The 22,117-nt window shown below is 38.8% G+C and overlaps 1 protein-coding gene across 3 annotated transcripts in view; it reads left to right on the top strand.

The window, feature by feature from the left end:
- The first annotated feature begins 232 nt into the window (after positions 1-232).
- The window catches only part of PIK3R4 (phosphoinositide-3-kinase regulatory subunit 4), an 81,253-nt gene continuing 59,368 nt past the window's right edge, over positions 233-22,117 (top strand). For all 3 annotated transcript variants that reach the window (XR_010319551.1, XM_064277324.1, XM_064277325.1), the window contains exons 1-6: positions 233-722; positions 1,416-2,188; positions 9,829-9,962; positions 13,143-13,725; positions 16,756-16,890; positions 18,685-18,906. Coding sequence is in view for 2 of the 3 variants with exons in the window: in XM_064277324.1 (XP_064133394.1) it covers positions 1,456-2,188; positions 9,829-9,962; positions 13,143-13,725; positions 16,756-16,890; positions 18,685-18,906 (1,807 nt within the window). In the remaining variant the exon portion in view is untranslated. The remainder of the gene's footprint in view (positions 723-1,415; positions 2,189-9,828; positions 9,963-13,142; positions 13,726-16,755; positions 16,891-18,684; positions 18,907-22,117) is intronic.

Raw genomic sequence — 22,117 nt, 5'->3', positions numbered from 1 at the left:
ATTCTCTTAGCGTGCTCTGTTCGGGCGTACTGGGAGTGAAGGGGTATCTAAGCAGAGTCGAGGGAATGCGAGGTAACACAAAGCAGAATGAGGGATGGAGTGTTGTCAGGGCATCTAACGTTCTTTCTCGGGTCTCCCAGCGGGAGGCTGCCCGCCCTTTCTCGTTTCCTAGCAACCACCTCCCAGCCTCCGCTCTTCCTCAAGCCTCACTCTTTCGTCACTTCTGCTCGCGACCGGAAGTGAGGTCTGGGCGGGTAGCTTTCCCGGGAGTTCGCTGTCTGCCACGGCGGCTGCAGCCACTGAGGAAGTGGGGTTTCCTTGGAGCTGGCGATCTCCCCTCTCTTCGGGGTTCCACTTCCGCGCCGGGCGGTGAGGGCCTCGAGGCGGGCTCCGAGGGGTCTAAGAATCGAGCCTGGGCTCCGGGCGCGAGGAAAGCGAGGCCCGGAGTCGGGGCTGGCGGGGCAAGGCGCTGAGGATCTCTGGAGTCTCTTCAGAGTGGCTGGGTCTCTGCTGCGGCCCCCAGAACCCTTCCAGGCCTTTCCCATTGCCCGCGGCCAGCGGGGTTCCCCGAGATTGAGATTTTGCTGCGGCCCCTGCCCTTCAACATCCCAGCTCCTGCCTTTGAAGGAGGACCCTTCATAGCGACAGACGTCTCTCCTGGCTGCTGACACACTTCCCCGCCTAGGCTCCGAAGTGGCTTGTCATGACTGCAGTGTGAACTAGTGAGAGATTTTTGATACTTTCTGGAGACCTAGGGTAAACGCTTATAGGTGCTCACTGCCATGTGTCTATGTGTGGCTTTTATTTCCCGCAAAACCCGAGCTAGCAGAACCTTGGGCTGCGCTTGGCAACTGTGTATTTTGGCTTACTTTTCTTTAACAGCTGCATTGCTGCAGATGAGAGAAGTTTGCGCCTTCTAGTAGCTGTGTGGGAATGCACCCTGGAATTAGGCTGGAAGTGTCCAGGGGATACTGTTTTTTTTGTGTATTAATCTGACCCTTGCAGGCATTCAGTGAGTGACCTGTTTGTATTAGGTGTTTCTGAGTTTTACGTTTTAATGCGTGTTATCTGCAAGAAGACTACAATTTCTTGAACAAGAATGTCATGTAGTACTGTTTTGACCCTTGTAGCCCCAAGCACAATACTGAATAATACATAGTAAAGGCTCATTACTATTTTAAATTTAAATAAAAAAAAATCGCATTCTAACAGGTTCAACTTAAAGAGGCTTATTTAAGTATAGTTCATCTCCTGAGAAGGACAACATAAAATAACAAGAGCTTTTTAGATAAATGTGTGTGAGGCTGTCTAGATGGCTAGATATAATGCTCTCAGTGGGAGGGAAATATGATGCATTTATCTTTTCGGAAGAGACCGGATGATGGCGTTTCATTGCTGCTTCTTTTCCTTCTTAGGTGTGTATCCTAACTTACTGACCCAGAGGTGCTTGCCATTATGGGGAATCAGCTCGCTGGTATTGCTCCTTCCCAGATCCTTTCTGTAGAGAGTTATTTTTCAGATATCCATGACTTTGAATATGATAAGAGCCTCGGAAGTACTCGTTTTTTTAAAGTTGCTCGAGCAAAGCATCGAGAAGGTTTGGTGGTTGTGAAGGTCTTTGCAATTCAGGATCCCACATTGCCTTTAACCAGCTATAAACAAGAGCTGGAGGAACTGAAAATCAGGCTTAATTCTGCTCAAAACTGTCTCCCTTTCCAGAAAGCAATGGAAAAAGCATCTGAGAAAGCAGCTATGCTCTTTAGGCAGTATGTGCGAGACAACCTCTATGATCGCATCAGTACTCGTCCATTCTTAAATAACATTGAAAAGCGCTGGATCGCTTTCCAGATACTGACAGCTGTGGACCAAGCACATAAATCTGGAGTCCGTCACGGGGACATCAAGACTGAGAATGTGATGGTCACCAGTTGGAACTGGGTTCTTCTAACTGATTTTGCCAGTTTTAAACCCACTTACCTTCCAGAGGACAACCCAGCAGATTTCAACTATTTCTTTGACACTTCACGGAGGAGAACTTGCTATATTGCTCCTGAACGTTTTGTTGATGGTGGGATGTTTGCCACTGAGTTGGAATACATGAGAGATCCTTCAACTCCGCTTGTAGACTTAAATAGTAATCAGAGAACAAGGGGAGAGTTGAAGAGAGCAATGGACATCTTTTCAGCAGGTATTTGACTTGGTCAAATTTGCTAAGGGGAGCTATGTACATATTTTAACTGTTGAGTGTAGAAATAGAGCTTTTTTTAATCTCCAGATGTTAAAAAATTAATTTCACTGTTTCAGATAGATGCAGCGTTCATTCATTTGACACGTTTAAGTGCCTAGAAAATGCAAAGAGCAGGTCATTCATTTAAACATTCAAGAAATATTTGAATACATTTCTGCTGTGTGTGTCAGGCATAGGTGATAGGTACTGGGGACATAAATGAATTATATATATCCCTCTTTTCAAGGAGCTTACACTTTAATGTGGAGATAGATAATGGAAAAGGAAATTTCAGCACAGTGTGACTTGCTATGGTGGTAATAATCATTGGATGTTGTTATAGGAACACATACTTAAATTACTCTGGGTCGTCGTGATGGGTAGGATCTTAGTTATCTAGTGCTGCTGTAACAGAGATACCACAAATGGGTGGCTTTAACAAATAGAAATTTCTTTTCTTACAGTTTAGGCGGCTTGAAGTCCGAATTCAGGGCACCAGCTCTAGGGAAAGGCTTTCTCTCTCTGTTGGCTCTGGAGGAAAGTCCTTGTCTCTTTTGAGCTTCTGCTTCCGGGTGCTCTTCATGTAGCTTGGCATCTCTCTTCCCCCATCTCTGCTTGCTTTTCTGTCCTAATCTGCTCTTAGGTGATTGGCTTAAAACACACCCTACATTGATATGGCCTCTTAACAAAGAAAACCCGTTCCCAAATGGGATTATAGCTACAGGTATAAAAACCAAACCAAACCAATTGTACAGGCAATTCACACTCATAGGGACCTTATAGGACAGAGTAGAACTGCCCCATAGGGCTTCCAGAGGCTGTAGTCATCACAGGAACCAACTGCCACATCTTTCTCTTGAGGACTAGCTGGTGGGTTCAAATCGCTGATCTTTCAGCTGCTGGGTGGTTAAACTACTGCACCACCAGGGCTCCTTGCCACAGGAATGGAAACCAAAAAAACCAAACCCGTTGCCATCGAGTGAATTCCGACTCATAGAGACCCTATAGGGCAGAGTAGAACTGCCCCATAGGGTTTCCAAGGAGTAACTGGGGGATTTGAACTGCCAACCTTTTGGTTAGCAGCGAAACGCTTAACCACCGCGCCATAGGGGTTAGGATTTACAAAACATATTTTTGGGGGACACAGTTCAATCCATGACAGGTAGGGAGATGGGATCAGGAAAGGCCCCTTAATGGAAGGATGACATTAAACTGAGATCTGAAAGACGATTGGGAACTAGCTTGAGTGGGAGTAGTCTATTTTAGGCAGAGGGTATTATACAAAGGCTTGAAGACACGAGCGTGATGCATTGATCTCTTGGGGAAGTTCAAGTAGTTTAATATGTCTGGAACGTAGGGTATGAGGTAAACGAGGCCTAGAGCAGAAAGGGTCTATAGGAACATTTTCCGATACGTATTTTAGACAAAACACTGACCATAGCACGGAGAATGGATTGCAGGGGAGCTACACTGGAGACAGGAAAACCAGTTAAGAGTTCACTGCCACAATCTGTGCAAGACATGATTGTGACTAGCTTGAGGTTGTGGCACAGTTGGAGGAGGAATGGAGAAGAGCGGTAATGTTTAAAAGATAATTGTTAGGGGCCGTTGAGTCAGTTTTGACCCAGGGACCCCATGTGACGGAGTAGATTAGCTATAATCTTAATGGGCGCAGATCACCAGGCCTTTCTCCCTAGAAGTTGCTGGATGGATATGAATTGCCAGCCTTTTGGTTGGCACCCAAGTGCTTAACTGTTGCACAACCAGGGTTCCATAAGAGATAATTGGTAGGTGGAATTGTTAGGACGTGGTGATTTGATTGAAGGATGAAGTCAAGAACATTCCATTTCCTCAACTGGGAAACTGGGTGGATAGGTCACAGAAATAGGAGACACAGGAGGACAAGCAGGTTGGGGAGGGGCTGGGGAGATGATAAGCTCTCTTTGTTTTTTTTTTAATTGTCGTAAAATATACACAACGTAAAATATGCCATTTTAATGATTTTCAAGTGTATAATCCCACTCAACTGTTGCGCAGCCATCACTGCTGTTGTTTCTAAACAGAATCTCTGCACTCTTTAAGCAATAACTCCCTAGATGAAGTCTGTTTTAGGTATGTTAAGTTGGAAGTGTCTAGGGGATATCTAGGAGAAGATGTACAACAGGGAGTTGGTTATAAAGGTTTGACACTAAGAGATTTGGAAGTTACAGGAAGTAGGTAGTAATTGTAGCCAAAGGAGTGAGACTGTAGAGAAGTGATTCTTAAGCTTTTTTGAATTCCCCTACAGACTCCTTTTTTGGAAAAACACATTCATATACATTATTTCATATACAGTTTCAGTGGGCCTGTAGACTCAGGGAAGCTGCGCCAGGATTCTAGGTCACCGAAGAACTTCAGGGATAGAGAAGAGAGGTGGGCTAAGGGTGGTACCCCGAGGAATACCATATGAACTGTACCATCAGTACCATTTTTGGTAAATTTTGGAGTGGTTTGGCTTAATCTTTTTCTCGCCTGTAGGTTTATTACAAAGAAAACATTAATTGATCCGTATTTTTGGTTAGTTAGGAAATGTAACATAATTAATGGAGAAACGTGTTTCATCTCGGGGGTGATGAATAAGAATTGTTACACAGGATTGCACCTGGGTTGGACCAGTCACCTCACTGATTTGTGTCCCGGTACTGAGAGGTGGTATTGGTAAGATAGGATTAACCTCCAGGCTGTAAATATGACAAGTTTAGAGATGTAATCACCGAAGTCCCAATTTACTTTATCAGTGAATTTATCTAAATTTTTCTTGAACCATTTTTGTAAAGTAATATGTACTCCTTTAACTTAGAAATGTGAGCACTTTCTAGTGTATGTATTCTGGCTCTGGTCACGTATGTGCATAGCCTTGTGTGCTGAAAGCACACATATCATATTTAGACATCATGAATTCACACTGATACCTCCAATTCCAGTTCCCCCTACAGGGTTCTCTTTTGCCTTCCTCTTTCCTTATTTATATGTTTCTTTTTTTTCATAGTAAGAACTCTGGCTCTTACTGGTATAAACAAATTTACCCATTTGTTTATACCTATAATACATGTATGGGGCCATGGTGGTGGAGTGGTTAAGAGCTATGGCATGCTACAGTTGCTAACCAAAAAGACTGGCAGTTCAAATCCACCAGATGCTCCTTGGAAATCCTATGGGGCAGTTCTGCTCTGTCCTATAGGGTTGCTATGAGTCGGAATCAACTCAATGGCAGTGGGCTTTAGTTTATAACACATGTATACCATTTCAGAACTGCTTCACGTGCATCACTACAATAAACAAGTCTACTTAAAAGAGTTCACGATTTGTTTGCACTCTCCTCTCCTCCCAAGATTGAGAGTATATAGTCAGATATTACGTTCATAAGCTATTTTGTTTAACTCGTTCTTTCTTTTTTGCCACCTCAGTGTGGTTATGGTGTTCGTTTGATATATAGTTAGATTCATTTATTTCAGTTTGTTTTCAATTTTTTTTCTTCTCAATCTTACTGATTTAATTTAAAAGTCAAAACAACACAAAAAGGAGACCACTAATCTACTTTCTTTATTGATTTATGTATTCTGGACATTGCGTATAAACGCAGTCATACAATATGTGGCATTTTGTGACTGCCTTCTTTCACTTAGCAAAGTGTTTTCAAGGTTCATCCATGTTGTAGAATGTATCAGTATTTCATTCCTTTTTATGTTTGAGCACTACACCATTGTATGGATATACTTCCTCTGGTTTATCCATTCATCAATTGGGGGTCATTGGAGTTCCCACTTTTTGCCTATTATGAATAATACTGGGGTGAACATTCATGTGTAGGTTTTTGTGTGGACTTATATTTTCAGTTGTCTTAAGAATATATCTAGGAGTGGAATTGTAGGGTCCTATTGGGAGCCCTGGTGGTTCAGTGGTTAAAAGCTCAGCTGTTAACCAAAAGGTTGGCAGTTTGAATCTAGAGTTTCCTTGGGAACTCTGTGGGGCCCTGGTGGTTCAGTGGTTAAAAGCTCAGCTGTTAACCAAAAGGCTGGCAGTTTGAATCTAGAGTTTCCTTGGGAACTCTATGGGGCAGTTCTACTCTGTCCTGTAGGGTTGCTGTGAGTCCTAAATCGACTTGACGGCAACAGGTTTTTTTTTTTTATGGTAACTGTGAGGGAGCACTGGTGGCACAGTGGTTAAGTGTTTGGCTGCTAATGGGAAGGTCATTAGTTCGAACCCACCAGCCGCTTCACGGGAGAAAGATGTGGCAGTCTGCTTTCGTAAAGATTACAGCTTCGGAAATCCTATAGGGCAGTTCTGTTCTGTCCTGTAGGGTTGCTGTGAGTTGGAATTGACTTGATGGCAACAGGAAAGGAAGGGTAACTATGTTTAGCATTTTGAGGAATTGCCAAAATGTTTTTCAAAGTTACTGTTCCCATCAGCAATATATGAGGGTTCCAGTTTCTCCACATCCTCTCCCATACGTGTTATTGTCTTTTTTTTTTTTTACTTACAGCCATTTTTTAGTGGGTGTAAAGTGGTGTCTCACGGTTTTGATGTGCATTTCCATCTTGTCATGTGCTCATTGGCTATTTGTATTTTTTTTGTGTGTGGAGAAATGCCTGTTCACATCTTTTGTCTCTTTTTTAATTGGGTTGCCTTTTTATTATTGAGTTGTTAGAGTTGTTTATGTATTCTGGATAGTAGATCTTTATCAGATATACGATTTGCAATTATTTCTTCCATTCTGGGTGGTGTCATTTTACTTTCTTGATAGTGTCCTTTGAAGCACAAAATTTTTAATTTTGCAACTCTCATTTATTCATTTTTTCTTGTCGCTTGTGCTTTTGATGTGAAACCTTAGAAACCCTTGCCTAATCCAAGGTCATAAAGATTTATATACCTGTGTTTTTTTCTAAGATGTTTATAATTTTGCTCTTACATTTAGGTCTGTGATCTGTTTTGAGTAATTTTGTATGTGGTGTGAGGTAGGGATCAAAATTCATCCTTTTGCTTGTGAATATCCAGTAGTCCCAGCATCTTATGTTGAAAAGACACTTCTTTTGCCATTGAATTGTCCTGGCACCCTTGTTGAAAGATGGTCGTATTTGTGCACTTCAGCTCTATTCCATTGCTCAATATGTGGCAGTCTGCTTTTGTAAAGATTACAGCCTTGGAAACCCTATAGGACAGTTCTGTCGTGTCCTGTAGGGTTGCTGGGCCAGTACCATACTGCCTTGATTACTGCAGCTTTGTAGTAAGTTTTGAAATCTGCATGTGTGAGTCTTCTAACTTCGTTCTTTTCTTTCAAGATTGTTTTGGCTATTCTGAGTCTCTTGGATTCCTACATAAATTTTAGGACCAGCTTTTCAATTTCTGCAAAATAGGCAACTGTAGATTTGATAGGGGTTGCGCACTGAATTTGTAGGTCAGTTTGTGGAAGATTGCCATCTTAACAATATTAAGCCTTCCAAACTATGAATATGGGATGTCGTTCCATTTATTTAGGTCTTCTTTAATTTCTTTCAACAACATTTTGTAGTTTTCAGTGTACAAGTATTGTTAAAATTAACCCCAATTATTTTCTTATTGTCAATGGAATTGTTTTATTAATTTCATTTTTATTGTTTACTGCTAGTTAATAGAAATGCAATTGATTATCGTGCACCTTTTCTGAACTCATTTGTTCTAATATTTTTTGTGTGTGTGAATTCCTTAGGATTTTCCATATACAAGAAGATAATGCTTCCTGCCAGTAGAGGGAGTTTACTTCTTTCCAATCTGGATACCTTTTTTTTTCCCCTTGCCTAATTACCCTTTTTCAATTGCCTAAGAACCTTTGTGGAAACCCTGGTTGCATAGTGGTTAGGTGCTATGGCTGCTAACGAAAAGGTCGGCAGTTCGAATCCACCAGGCGCTCTTTGGAAACTCTGTGGGGCAGTTTTACTCTGTCCTATAGGGTCATTATTAGTTGGAATCGACTTGATGGCAGCGGGTTTTGGGATTTTTTTAAGAACCTTTAAGACAATGTTGAGTAGAAGTTGTGAGAACAGGCATCCTTGTTGTTTCTGATCTTAGGGGGAAAGCATTTAGTCTTTCACCGTTAAGTATGATGTAAACTGCAAGTTTTTGCTGATGCCCTTTATCAGCTGAGTGTTTTTATCATGAAAGTGTTGGATTTTCTCAAATGCTTTTTCATTACCTATTGAAGTAATTGGGTGATTTTTGTTTTCTTTATTAATATGATGTATTTATTGATTGATTTTTGTATTTGGAACTTGCCTTTTATTCCTGGCATAAATCCCATTTGCATGGTGTATAATCCTGGATTCATTGTGTGTGTGCGCGTGTAAGGATTTTTGCATTTATATTCATCAGGGATATTGGTCTTCTTTAGTTTTTTTTTTTTTCTTATACTGTCTTTGTCTGGTTTGGCATGAGGATAATGTTGGCCTCATAGAATGAGTTGGGAAGTGTTCTTTTTTTTGGAAAAGTTTGAGAAGGATGAGTGTCAGTTCTTTAACATTTGGTGGAATTCACCCATAAAGCCATCTTGGCTTGGGCTTTTCTTTGTGGGTACTTTTCCGTTACTAACTTAATCTCTTTACTTATATATCTGTTCTGATTTTCTATGTATTTTTAACTCAGTTTTGGTAGTTCGTGCCTTTCTAGGCATTTGTCCGTTTCATTTAGATTATCTAATTTATTGGCATGCAGTTGTTCTTAGTATCCTTTATAATCCCTTTTTCTTCTGTGAGATTGGTGGTAATGTCCCCTTTTCGATCCCGATTTTGATAACTTGAGTATCCTCTGTTTTTTCCTGGTCAGTGTGGTAAAGGGTTGTCAATTTCGTTAATCTTTTCAAAGAACTCACATTTAGCTTCTTTGATGTTTTCTATTCTGTATTCATTAACTTCTGCTCCGTTTATTATTTTCTGCCTTTTACTCCCTTTGGTTTTAGTTTACTATTATTTTTTGTTTCTAAAGGTTAAGGTTAGGTTAGTATTTTGAGATCATTCTTTTTTAATACAGTGTTTATAGCTATAAATTTCCTCCAAGTGTAGCTTTAGATGCATCTTGTATGTTTTGGTGTGCTGTGTTTTTGTTTTCATTTATTTCAAAGTATTTTCTAATTTCCCTCTGACCCACTGGTCGTTTAGGAGTATGTTGTTTAATTTCCATATATTTGTGAACTTCCCAAATTTTCTTCTGTCACTGATTTTTTATTTTCTTTCCATTGTGGCTATATATGTAAAAAAAAAAAAATTTTTTTTAATATATATATACGTGTATATATATGTACTTATTTTTTGTAGCTATATATGTGTACATATATATAGTATATACACACACTCATTTTAAATTATGGAACTAGCAGGTAATTCTATTTTATTTTTATTTAAGAGGAAGAAAAATTGAATAGTCCTTTTTAACTTTAAACTCTTAGAAATTGATGATTAGACAATAGGCATTTTCCCTGTCTTGCTTGATTGTAGTTGTTACATTTTCAGTTTTATGAACTCTTTGAATTTGTGATATATATTATTGATATCTTGTGTTTCATTTCTAATGGAGTTGTATCTGCTATTTTCCAGGTTGCGTGATAGCTGAGCTTTTTACAGAAGGTGTACCACTATTTGATCTCTCTCAGCTTTTGGCTTATAGAAATGGACATTTTTTCCCTGAACAAGTGCTAAATAAAATTGAAGATCGCAGTATCAGAGAATTGGTAACTATGCTACAGATATTTACTATAAAGTTTTTAATGGAATTATATCCCCACTTTTGCATTAGCTCTCAGGAATACTATGATTTTGGAAAAAAAAACAACGAAGTCCCATAGACTAATACAGCCTATTGCCTTAATTTTGTTAGGGAGAAATTTGCTACTTTTTACCCTTCTTAAATATATTGGTTTTAAATAAAGAAACAAATAAATAAGTGTATATATATGTGTGTGTGCATGTGTGTGTGTGTATGTGTATATGTATGCATATATCTTACCATTATAATCTTTAGTTCTGCTTTAATTTATAATTGGCAACATAGATGTAGAAGCAGGTACTTGAGAGTTGGACAGGTTGTACAGGATAAAACCTGCTACTAAGAAATGAAGAAGATAGACATGTAAAATGAATGAGACAGGAATATCAACTTGAATATAATACAGCAGAATAGGCCATTTCATATACAGGGAGACCCTGGGTTACTAACTGTGTCTATAAAAGTTGAATTTGTAGGTAAGTTGGAACACAGGTGCATAACGTTCTTAATTAGCCTTACCTTGAGTCGCTGTGAGTTGGAAATCGACTCGATGGCAACAGGTTTTGTTTTGTTTTTGGTTTTAGTGCAAGAAAAGCCTTGAAGACTTTTCAGTGACTTAAAAGCTGCACACTTGCAGCAAGTGAAGGTCACTGTGACAAAGAATTAGTTGCGAATGGGGGTTGGTTCAGTTGTTTGAAAGTGAGTGCAAATTTACATAATATGAAGGCCAAGTATGAGTTGTTCATAAGTTTGATTTTGGAATCTGGGGGACTGCCAGTAGAAGCAAATAGTTTTGTATACCTTCCTTGACCCTGATGGCAGTTTTGGAAGGGGAACTATAGAACCAATCACAAATTAGTATTGTAGAATGGATGTGAGGAATTCTGTAAGAGGTCAGCCTAAGCTGTGTTATCCACATTTTTGTTTGAGGGCATCTTTTTTTTTTTGCCACAGAAAATGTGCTTTATTTAAAATACTGTTTTAGCTACCCAAATAATTGTATGTGCTACTTTTTTTTTTTTTTGTATTTTAGATGAAGGTTTACAGAACAAACTAGTTTCTCAATAAACAGTATACATATTGTTTTATGATGTTGGTTAAGAGCCCCACGACATGTCAACACTCTCCCTTCTTGACTTTGAGTTCCCAGTTACCAGCTTTCCTATCCCCTTCTGCCTTCTAGTCCTTGCCCCTGGGCTGGTGTGCCCCTTTAGTCTCTTTTTTTCAAATGGGCCTGTCTAATCTTTGGCTAAACGGTGAACCTCAGTAGTGACTTCATTACTGAGCTAAAAGGGTGTCAAGGGGCCATACTGTTGGGGTTTCTCCAGCCTCTGTCAGGCCAGCAAGTCTGGTCTTTTTTGTGAGTTAGAATTTTGTTCTGCATTTTTTTCCAGCTCTGTCTGGGAACCTCTGTTGTGATCCCTGTCAGAGCGATCAGTGGAGGTAGCTGTGTGCCATCTCGTTGTGCTGGACTCAGTCTGGTGGGGGCCATGGTAGTTGTGGTCCATTAGTCCTTTGGACTAATCTTTCTGTTGTATCTTTAGTTTTCTTCATTCTCCCTTGCTCCCCAAGGGGTGATACTGGTGTAGTATCTTAGATGGCTGCTCACAGGCTTTTAAGACCCCAGATGCTACTCATCAAAGTAGATGGTAGAACATTTTCTTTATAAGCTACATTATGTCATTTGAGCTAGGTGTTCCCGGAGAACATGGTCCCCACAGCTGAGGGCATCTTTTTTAAGTCAGTAAGGTAACTGATACTTGTGATAATGACTCTTGAGTCAGGGAAAAAGTTATATTTAGAATATTTTTTAATAAGGTGGAGAAACATATAATAAAATGTTAATTTCTCTTAAAATGGTGACTATTAAAATGCAAGATTCTTCGGAGGAAGCCAGTTACCTCATGTTCAGTGAGCAGTGTACTGGACTAGGAATTAGCATACCTGTGTGCTTTTTGTTTGGGGATGCCGCAGATTGGCCATGTAATTTTGCCGTGTAATTCAGGTCCTTTGGGCCTACATTTTCTCAACTGTGAAAGAAGTAAATTTGACTGATCTTTAAGGTTTAATGCACATGTAAAAGCAGTTCTGTTAGATCATCTTTCCGTATTTACAGTACATTTGATTCCTCCAAGTTCAATGCTAAGCGCCTGTTTAGAATATAAACAAAGTTCAAATAAATAGATACATTTTTATGATATTTTATAATATTTAAATAATGACTTATGCACAAAGAGAGTCCATGAAAGATTATATTATATTCTGACATTCTGACACAATGAAAAAAATTATTTCCCTATGATGTTAGAAAAAAAGGATAAATTCAGATTAAAAAAAAAAAAAACATTGCCATTGAGGTGATTCTGGCTCATAGTGACCCTATAGGACAGAGTAGAACTGCCCCATGAGGTTTCTAAAGCTGTAATCTTTATGGAAGCAGACTGCCACATCTTTCTCCTGCAGAGTGGCTAGTGGGTTTTAACCACCAACCTTTCCGTTAACAGCTGAGCGCTTTAACCACTGTGCCCCAGGGCTCCTTTAATTTCAGATTAGGTATATCATCTCCAGCATTAGCAGGATTTAGCATCTCTTTTGCACCACTTGAAAAGTTTTAAACCACCACTTTCCCTTTTAACTATACCCAAGAGCTACCCTTAAGCCTTTGGACTTGGGACAATAGGCTCTAGACCAAGAACTCTTATCCTGGGATATGTAGATGGATTTCAGGGATTCTGTGAATATTTCAAGAGTTGTATGTAATTCTCTATGCAAAAATGTCTATACATTTTTTTTTTTCTTGGAGAAGACCCATTGCTTTTCTTAGATTCTCACTAGTGTGTGCCTTGAGTTGTGGGGGCGATGTATAATAATGGGGAATGCTGAATAGGGTATAATCTCCTCTGTGTGTGTTTGGGCCAGTGCATTACATTAGTATGTAATTTCCTGTTGCTTTCTAGGATGACATTGGAGTCACATTTTACTTAGTCAGGTTCTGAAAGTAGTATGTCAGGTGAAGATTGAAAATAGTAAGAATTACCTCAAAAATTCTTTAAATCTCACATGTAAGTTGTCCATGTTGGTTTCATCGGGTTTAATTTGCTGTTCTCAAATCTTATTTTTTACTCCCTTTCTCCCCTTGGTGTAGGTAACTCAGATGATTCACCGTGAGCCAGATAAACGTTTATTGGCAGAAGATTACTTAAAGCAACAGCGTGGCAATGCCTTTCCTGAAATATTTTACACTTTCCTTCAGCCCTACATGGCCCAGTTTGCCAAGGAGACATTTCTGTCTGCAGATGAGCGTATTCTGGTTATACGGAAGGATTTGGACAACATTATTCACAACCTCTGTGGACGTGACCCACCAGAAAACACCGAGGGGGAACCTAAGGACAATGGGCTGGTTATCTTGGTGTCTGTTATAACGTCCTGCCTGCAGACCCTGAAGTACTGCGATTCCAAACTTGCTGCTTTGGAACTTATTCTCCATTTGGCCCCACGATTAAGTGTAGAGATCCTTCTGGATCGTATTACTCCATATCTTCTGCATTTTAGCAACGACTCTGTTCCCAGAGTGAGGGCTGAAGCCTTGAGGACGTTGACCAAAGTTCTTGCTCTTGTCAAGGAGGTTCCTCGCAATGATATCAATATCTATCCGGAATATATCCTGCCAGGCATAGCCCACTTAGCCCAGGATGATGCCACCATCGTCAGACTAGCCTACGCTGGTAAGAGTTTTTTTGTCCAAGTAATAGCTACTCAGTTATTTTTAAAGTTAGTGGCTGTAGTACTTCTTATTTCTCTGATGTCTTTGGGAGTGTTTAAGTGTAAACTTTGGTCCATGTAACTGCTTGGGTACATGTAGATAATGTGGATAGCTAGTCTGTTTCTAGGACTCAGCTTTTGTGTGCCCTCTTATTTTTGAAGTGATCAGAATTATTAAGTGAAAAAAGCACATTACATAATACGTATTTTTTTTTTTTTTTTTTAAACCAGGAGTATTAGATTTAACTTGGAATAATACTAATGCTTCGAAGTATGTGATTTTGAGCTAATGTCTTTAGGCCGTTGCAAAGTTTCTCTGAAGAGATACGCTTGTTGGCCTATCAGTTTTAGGATACAGCAATCTATTGCTATTGAAGAATGCTAATTTTGTTGGTAATTTGGTGATGAGAGAACCTACCACACTAGTTTACTGAATTTTCAGATCCTTCTTTCAGTTATAATAGCACTTAAGATATGTGGCTTCTTTCTGATGAGGTGGGCGTGCTATACATCATGCCAACTTGTTTTACTTGTGTAATTCTCACTCAAAACCAGGTGGTACAGATTCATGTTGTTAGCTCCCAAAATCAATTTGAACATGCTTATTTCTGAATGGCAAATCTTACTGAAATATTTACATAATCTTTTAATTTATTTCTACAGTATAATCTGATAGAGATCAAGGATTTTATTTTGAAATCTTTGTGAAAAGTACATAATATGCCTCTGGTGATGATATTGTCACTGTTTTATGATTTGCCTGTCATTGTTAGTAATGATGCATGTGAAAAACGGTCTTTGCATTCTGACTTTGCCTCTGTGCACATCCACAAAGTAAGTGGTGGTTATTGGTTGTATTTCAAACACATGTATTTATCTATCTATTTAGTTATTTATGGATCCCAGTTTCAGTAGCAGTATAGGTATAAACTTCAGGCCTAGACAAACGAGAATTTCCTGAAGATACAGAGTGCTTCTCATTTATAACAAACCTTATTTATAATTCACTTGGCAAATATAAATCATTGAACCAAATCAAATCAAATGAAAGCTTATAGGTTTTTAAAAAGAAGCTTATTGTCTTTACTCAAGTTTCATGACTCTATTTTTGGCTCGCTGAATCTTAGTCTGTTCTCAGTTACGTTAAATAAGTTGTGATGTGTAGGTGCCACGTTACCATCATGATGGTTATTTACAGCCATAGCATACTCATAGCTACTATTTATTGAAAAACCTCTGCATGTCAGGGCATCTACTGCTCAAGTTGCAGGGATTGTTGCAACGAACCCTTGGAACCACCTTAAGCAGATAGATGTTATATTACCCCTCATTTTATGGGTGAGGAAATTGAGACTTGGCGAAGCTGAGTAATTGGACTGAAATGTCTGAAGAATCAGGTCTGATTCTTTCTTAATTCTCAGAGCTGCGGGCATAGACTTTGATTTTAAAGCAACCTTAATTTTCTTTGGTCTTCTGGCTCTTTTTGGTGAGAGAGTCCATGACAATCCAAGGCCAGTTCCAGTACCTTCCAGTGTCCCTCCATCATGACTGAATGTGTGATAAAATAGCCTTTTTAAGTACAGCTAGAAGTCTATTTGAACTTGTGTGGTTAAATATAGTTAAGCCACATGTGTCAGTAATGATGAAAGTTGGAAATCAATATAATTTTCTTACTTCATAGTACTTTAAAGATGCTAGTATAGGTTTGTATCTTATGTAAAGTGAACTTGCACGTACGCTGTGGTTTATGGGTTTAAAAGGGGAAATAAGCATAAATGTAGTCAGATTTTAGAGGTGAGGAAAGAGACTCCTCCTACTGAAGATGGTTCATTAAAGTGAAATTTTGACTTATTGGGGGATGGTCCAGAACTCTCCTCTCTTTAGAGTGAGCAGGTATTATGAGTATTAACATCTTGGTTATTTAGAGATAAGATTTTGTTCTGTTCAGAACAATGTCGAGTCTGGCAGGGGTGGAGAGTGGGACCCCAAGATAAAAGGAATCGTTGTATTTAATAGGATTTGCTATTGTGAGCTATAGCTCGATTTCAAAAGTAAGGAAAAAGTAAGTTTCAGAACCAGTACAATAAGGTAGTAAACTTTATGTTCAATTCTATCTACTAATAAGGAAAAGTACAGTCTTTGGTTGGTTATGGGCATATGTTGAGAAGCAAGAAGTGAGAGGGAAAGAAGGGAAGAGAAACAAGAATTAATAAAAATGAGAGGAAGAGGAAAGTATAGGCAAATGAGAGGAAGGGGAAAGTATAAGCAAAGTGCAGATGTAACAGCAAACGTGACAGCAGAAATCAGAAGTAGGTATTTTTGCAGTGCTGAGGAGAGTCAGACAGTTGTCTTAATAATAGACTATCAGGAAGAGAAAGACAGCTGCAGAAATGTGGCGCGGTGTCACATCGTCTGCTAAGAACTTCACAGCATCACCTGTAAGGCAATCTAACCATGGCTGATTCAGTTTGTTAATGGGTCTTTGAGGTAGATGTGACTTCTCATTTATGTAGAAACTGAGCCTCAGGTTGGTGAAGCGGTCAGCTAAAAAGTGGCAGGGTCGAGTTGTGAGCTTAGCTCTGTCTGATTCCAAAACCCAGCTTGATCTGTTATTTTTATGTGAAGGTTTCTCTGTTAGCTTAATAAATACCTCTAACTTGTCAAGATACTGTTTATAGGGTAGGTCTCTGTAAAAAGATGAGGTTTTTTTTTTTTGGCCACAATAAATTTGGGACTAGAATTTGGGCCGTTGATGTATTTTTCTTTTAAAAAAGCATGTTTCATTATTAAAACTGGAGGTTTGGGGATAGTTATAAATTATGAGATGAGTTATTAAAAATCTGATTAGGGTTAAGTGCTAAATTCAAAAGTCCTACTTTTCCCCCTTTGTTTTATGATTGTTATTTATATGTGTAAAGACTTAGGAAAACTTATAAACATTCCAGAGATTTAAGATGATACTTATTATAAGTCACCCTGTTTTTATCTTACAGAAAACATAGCATTGCTGGCAGAAACAGCTCTGAGATTCCTGGAATTAGTGCAGTTAAAAAATCTCAATATGGAAAATGACCCAAATAGTGAAGAAATAGATGAAGTTACACATCCCAATGGAAATTATGACACAGGTAGTATAATTTTCTCCTCCAGATTTCCTATTTTTAAGACTGAATTGTTAATGCTAACTTGTAAAACCTATCATTTGTAATTTTCATGTAAAATCAAGGAAAACCAGGTACATAGATGGGAGGGGTTCTGGGTTCCTGATCGTTCTCTCTGTTCTCTGACACTGTCATCTGACCAGAAAATGTCTCCATAGATTCTAAAGTCAGTTGTTTTTCAGCCAGAATTGATTTGTGTCAACAGTAAAGCTAGTGGAATTATATAATTCTTATAAAGAATCTAAACTCTCCATGTATGAGTATCTTCTGAGTATCCTCAACCACAGATTGTTTTTAGTTCATAGCATCTCTGGCTTACATAGCAAAACCCTCATTTTACTGTAAAAGAACAGATGTGATGGTAAACTCTTTGAGGCCAGAGCCCCTGTGTTAGGTTTCTTTACATTCACATAGCTCTTACCAGGTTTTCAGTTAACGTTTGTTGATTTAGAAGTTAAGTAATATATTTAGATCTATTCCAAGATGTTTCTAGTTGAAAAAAACTGCTGAAATCTAGTTTTCAGATTTGTATGCTATAGACAGCTGTAGTTACTCTGTTACTTGTTAGAATGGTACCATTTTTAGACAGCATATTATCTAGATCTGAATATTATTAAATGATTTAAAATTTATGAGAGGAATTACCAGGAAGGAAAGCCTAGATTTGTCTTTCAGTGGTAGAATTCTCACCTTCCTTGTGAGGCACCCGGGTTTGACTCCCAGCCGTCAGTGGTGGTTTGTATGTTCTGTGATGCCGAACAGGTTTCAGCAGAGCTTTCAAACTAAGATGAACTAGGAAGAAAGGCCCGGTGGTCTAATTCTGAAAATCAGCCAGTGAGAATTCTGTGGATCACGATGGTCCGAGCTGCAATTGATCATGAGGATGGTGCAGGACTGGGCAGCGTTTTGTTCTGTGGTGCGTGGAGTCACCATGGGTCAGGGCCAACTTGACAGCAGCTAAGAACAACAAATTGGGAAATAATACTGTCATACATTGTATGATCACAATGGAATTAGGTAGTAAGACTTTTTAGTTAAAGTTTTTCTTCAGGTGAGCATATAAGTTTGCATAGCAGACCTTCTTTTCTGGTATGTAGCTGGACCAAGACTGGCTTTTGTCTCCCTTTATGTAATCAACAAATAATTTTTAAATGTAAACTCTGCATCGGGCAACTATGTTCTGCCCTAGGCACATACATTTTAGTAAGGGGAAGACAGATAACTAAGTAAATAAATGAAAAAGGTAAGATGAAAAGTGGTTGGAGAAGAAGGCAGGGGCCAGGTCACGTAAAGCCCTCACAGGACTTGCCTGTGGACTTGAAAAACAATGTATTTTCCAGCTTTCTAAAGTGTAATAAAACTGTCTTTAAAAATGCTTACTAAAAGTGTTAACCTTTATCATCAGATTTTATCGTGAACCTAATCCAGTACGTTCAAATCCTTTATTAAGTCATCTTTTTGGGGCAATATGATCTCCTTTCTGGTGCTTCTCTACAATTTTCTCCTTGGGCTTCATACATGGAGCTTTTTAATTAGTGAGATAATGACCATGCTGTGGCACCTGCTTATTCGGATGTTCCTCAATTTATATTTCAGTTTTCCACCTGTCCTTCAGAGCTTTGGATAGTGGACAAACTTAGTGGTTATAGACGTTCTACGGCAGCTTCTGTAATATCCTATCCCGTGAGGAGTAAGAAAGAAGACTGAGTCTATAGGTATGGGTAGAAATTTTTATCCTATCTTTATTATTTTTTTTTTCAGAGCTCCAAGCCTTACATGAAATGGTCCAGCAGAAAGTTGTCACTTTGCTAAGTGACCCAGAAAATATTGTGAAACAAACCCTGATGGAAAATGGAATAACACGGCTTTGTGTATTCTTTGGACGTCAGAAAGCCAACGATGTGTTGTTGTCCCACATGATCACTTTCCTAAATGATAAGAATGATTGGCATTTGCGTGGAGCTTTTTTTGATAGTATAGTTGGTATGTTTTTTGTTTTTAAATTCATCTTTGAAATTTTGAATCATCCTTCCAAACAAAGAATTTAATGGAATTTGAAGGATAAGTGAGAGTACTACCAAAGTTCGTTAATAATGAAATTAATTCCTAGTATTTATGTCTGTCTTCATGCTGCTATTGGATGATAAAAGTATCTTCGCTAATCAAAGGATTGATTAATTAAACTGTGATAAAGCCACTTGAAGGAATACCATGTGATAATTAAAAGCCGTATTTTAAAAGAATATTTAATGACTGGGGAAAATACAATGAAATATTGTTTACATGACTAAAGTAGGCTGTAATCTACTTACAGTATCCCAGTTGTGTAAAGGTGGTAACAAAAGTCATGTATGTTTGGAAAAAAGGCTGGACTGCACTGATAATGTTTATAGTGGCTATTGCTAGGCCTTGGATTATAGGTGATTGTTTTCTTTGCATTTTCCATATTTGTTAAGTTTTCTACAGTAAGCATGCATCACTTTTAGAATCAGAAAGTAACAGTTAAAATGTAATCGTATTTGAAAATCAGTCTAATTAGAAAGAAAGTTAAAACTTTTACAGGCTTTGCCTTGTGCAAACTGAAAACTGAAAAATTAAGCAGTGTTGTGTTTTTTAAAATTTCTGTTCTTTTATGTTGCACTTCTGGTTTTTCAGCTTTATCTAGAGAATGTAGGTGTCTTGTATTTTTATCTGGATGACTCCTATTACGTTTAGATTCAAAATTAGAAAGAAAGTGAACTTTACTTTGAGTGGGTTAAGTTTGATACAGGGTATAGTATTTTTCTCTCTTGAATAACTGATGCCTTTCTCCCCAGATACACTGGTCTTCTCATGTTTAGATTTGGTCAGTATTATATGCCAAAGCCATGTTGTTTATTTATTTTTATTGTACTTTAGATGAAGGTTTACAGAACAAGTTAGTTTCTCATTAAACAGTCCACATATTATTTTATGACATTGGTTAACAGCCCCACCATTTGTCAACACTCTCCCTTCTCAACCTCGGATTCCCTATTACCAGCTTTCCTGTTCTCTCCTGCCTTCTAGTCCTTGCCCCTGGGCTGGTGTGCCCCTTTAGTCTCGTTTTGTGGGCCTGCCCAATCTTTGGCTGAAGGGTGAACCTCAGTAGTGACTTCTTTACTGGGCTGAAGGGTTTCTGGGGGCCATACTCTCAGGGTTTCTCCAGTCTCTTGTCAAGCTAGCGAGTCTGGTCTTTCTTTTTCAGTTAGAATTTTGTTCTACATTTTTCTCCAGCTCTTTCCGGGACCCTGTATTGTGATCCTTGTCAGAGCAGTCAGTGGTGGTAGCCAGGTACCATCTCGTTGTACTGGACTCAGTCTGGTAGAGGCTGTGGTAGATGTGGTCCATTAGTCCTTTGTAATAACTTTTCCCTTGTATCTCTAGTTTTCTTCATTCTTCCTTGCTCTCAAAGGGGTAAGACCCGTGGAGTATCCTAGATGGCCGCTCATAGGCAAAGCCATGTTATTATGATCACCTACTGACCCTTTCTATTTCATTTCCTACACGATTATAATAGCTTGTCTGGTACTCTAAAAGGCTTAAAGATTAATTATTTCTATGCATCGTGTATTAGTTTCCTAAGGCTGCTGAAACAAAATACCAGAAATTGGGTGACTTATTAAGGACGGAGACTTATTGTCGCACAGATTGGAGGCTAGTAGTCTAAATTTAGGCTATCATCAGGGCTGTGTTCTCTCCGAAGGCTCTAGGGGAAGATCCTTTCTTGGCATTTCCTAGCATTGCTTGGCTTGTGGATGCATCTTCACATGGCCCTCTTCTTGTTTGTGTCTCTTTTTTTCTTTTATAAGGATCACCCTGTTCTTGTATGACCTCATGTTAACTGATAACACCTTCAAAGACCCTATTTCCAAGCAAGGTCACATTCAGAGGTACAGGGGTTAGGATTTGAACATATCTTTTTGGGAGACACAATTCAATCCATAACACATTGGAAAACTTGACTGGTATCCAAACTTTCTCATGAGGTAAGTAGGTCCTGCAGGTCTTCCCCTTCTCTTTCCATCTTATCTGTCCCATTCTGTCATATATACTGAGGCACTTCATGATTAAAAGCAGATCAGGCATTATGTTTTGGTTCCCAATAAAGTAGGATAGTTACTGCTATAAATTTTGGAGTTGGATATTTTTTCCTAAAAATTATTAAAAAAAAGGAAAGATACTCATATGGCAGTAGTATTGATATTTCTGCAATTGCTGTCATTTAATGTTTCAGCAAAAAGGGCACTTGCTACTTTAGAAAACTTTTAAATTGCTTGCTATTTTTGCTTTGTTATTCCTGGTTGTTCATATTACTGTTATACCTCCTCTTTTCCGGTGTCTTTAGTTTGTCTTTTATTTTTGCATTACTGTACTTTACTGAAGTGTCTCATTCTTACATCTTGGACTCTTAACTCAGTTCCTGAATGTAGTATACTTTGCTTCTCATATCTTTCTGTCTTCTTCTTCCAAATGATTTTATTTCCTCTACCTTTTCTTGGGAAAAGGTGGTTCTTAGACTTCTTCCATCTATTGGTCAATTCATGTATGTTTTGTCTCTCTTTTTAAAATTTTTATTGTGCTTTAAGTGAAAGTTTACAAATCAAGTCAGTCTCTCATACGAAAATTTACATACACCTTGCTATATACTCCTAACTGCTCTACCCCTAATGAGACAGCCCGGTCCTTCCCTTCACTCTCTCTTTTCGTGTCCGTTACACCAGCTTCTAACCCCCTCTCCCCTCCAGATAGGAGATGCTAACGTAGTCTCAAGTGTCTACTTCATCCAGAAAGCTCATTCTTCACCAGCATCTTTTTCTATCCCATTGTCCAGTCCAATCCCCGTCTGAAGAGTTGGCTTTGGGACTGGTTCCTGTCCTGGGCTAACAGAAGGTCTGGGGACCATGACCTCTGGGGTCCTTCTAGTCTCAGTCAGACCATTAAGTCTGTTCTTTTTATGAGAATTTGGGATCTGCATCCCACTGCTCTCCTGCTCCTTCAGGGGTTCTCTGTTGTGTTCTCTGTCAGGTCAGTCATCAATTGTAGCCGGGCATCATCTAGTTCTTTTGGTCTCAGGCTAATGTAGTCTCTGGTTTATGTGGCCCTTTCTGCCTCTTGGGCTCATTATTACCTTGTGTCTTTGGTGTTTTTCATTCTCCTTTGCTCCAGGTGGGTT

The sequence above is a fragment of the Loxodonta africana genome, chromosome 27 (genome assembly GCF_030014295.1).
Source record: "Loxodonta africana isolate mLoxAfr1 chromosome 27, mLoxAfr1.hap2, whole genome shotgun sequence".
NCBI lineage: Eukaryota > Metazoa > Chordata > Mammalia > Proboscidea > Elephantidae > Loxodonta > Loxodonta africana.
Note: the sequence above shows the minus strand (reverse complement) of the source record. Positions and strands in the feature narration are given on the sequence as shown.